The sequence below is a fragment of the Octopus bimaculoides genome, unplaced genomic scaffold, assembly GCF_001194135.2.
Source record: "Octopus bimaculoides isolate UCB-OBI-ISO-001 unplaced genomic scaffold, ASM119413v2 Scaffold_354017, whole genome shotgun sequence".
Lineage (NCBI taxonomy): Eukaryota > Metazoa > Mollusca > Cephalopoda > Octopoda > Octopodidae > Octopus > Octopus bimaculoides.
Genome location: NW_026326701.1, coordinates 1 through 402, shown reverse-complemented (window position 1 = coordinate 402; position 402 = coordinate 1). Strand labels below are relative to the sequence as shown.

The window sequence follows — 402 nt, the reverse complement described above, 5'->3', positions numbered from 1 at the left end:
CTATGGGTTTTCTTCTGTGTGAATACATCTATGAGTACTTAAATATTTATTTTTTGAGAATGATTTACCACAGATATCACAATGATATGGTTTTTCTCCTGTGTGAATAAGTCTATGTACAGTTAGGTGTGCACTTTGTGAGAATGGTTTACCACAAACATCGCACTGATATGGTTTCTCTCCTGTGTGAACACGCTTATGAGTAGCTAAGGCACTACTGCCAGGGAATGACTTACCACAGATATCACACTGATATGGTTTTTCTCCTGTGTGAATACGTTTATGTATAGTTAAGTATGGACTTTTTGAGAATGATTTACCACAGATATCACACTGATATGGTTTTTCTCCTGTGTGACTATTTCTATGGACAGTCAAATGTGTACTTTGGGAGAACGATTT

General features: G+C 36.3%; 1 protein-coding gene across 1 annotated transcript; it reads right to left on the bottom strand.

Moving 5' to 3' along the window:
- On the bottom strand, nt 1-393 carry LOC128251381 (zinc finger protein 723-like; the record flags this gene model as incomplete). Its single annotated transcript, XM_052978245.1, has 1 exon — nt 1-393. A coding segment is annotated over one exon (393 nt), but the record flags the coding sequence as incomplete, so codon positions are not given.
- Between the last annotated feature and the right edge of the window lie 9 nt (nt 394-402).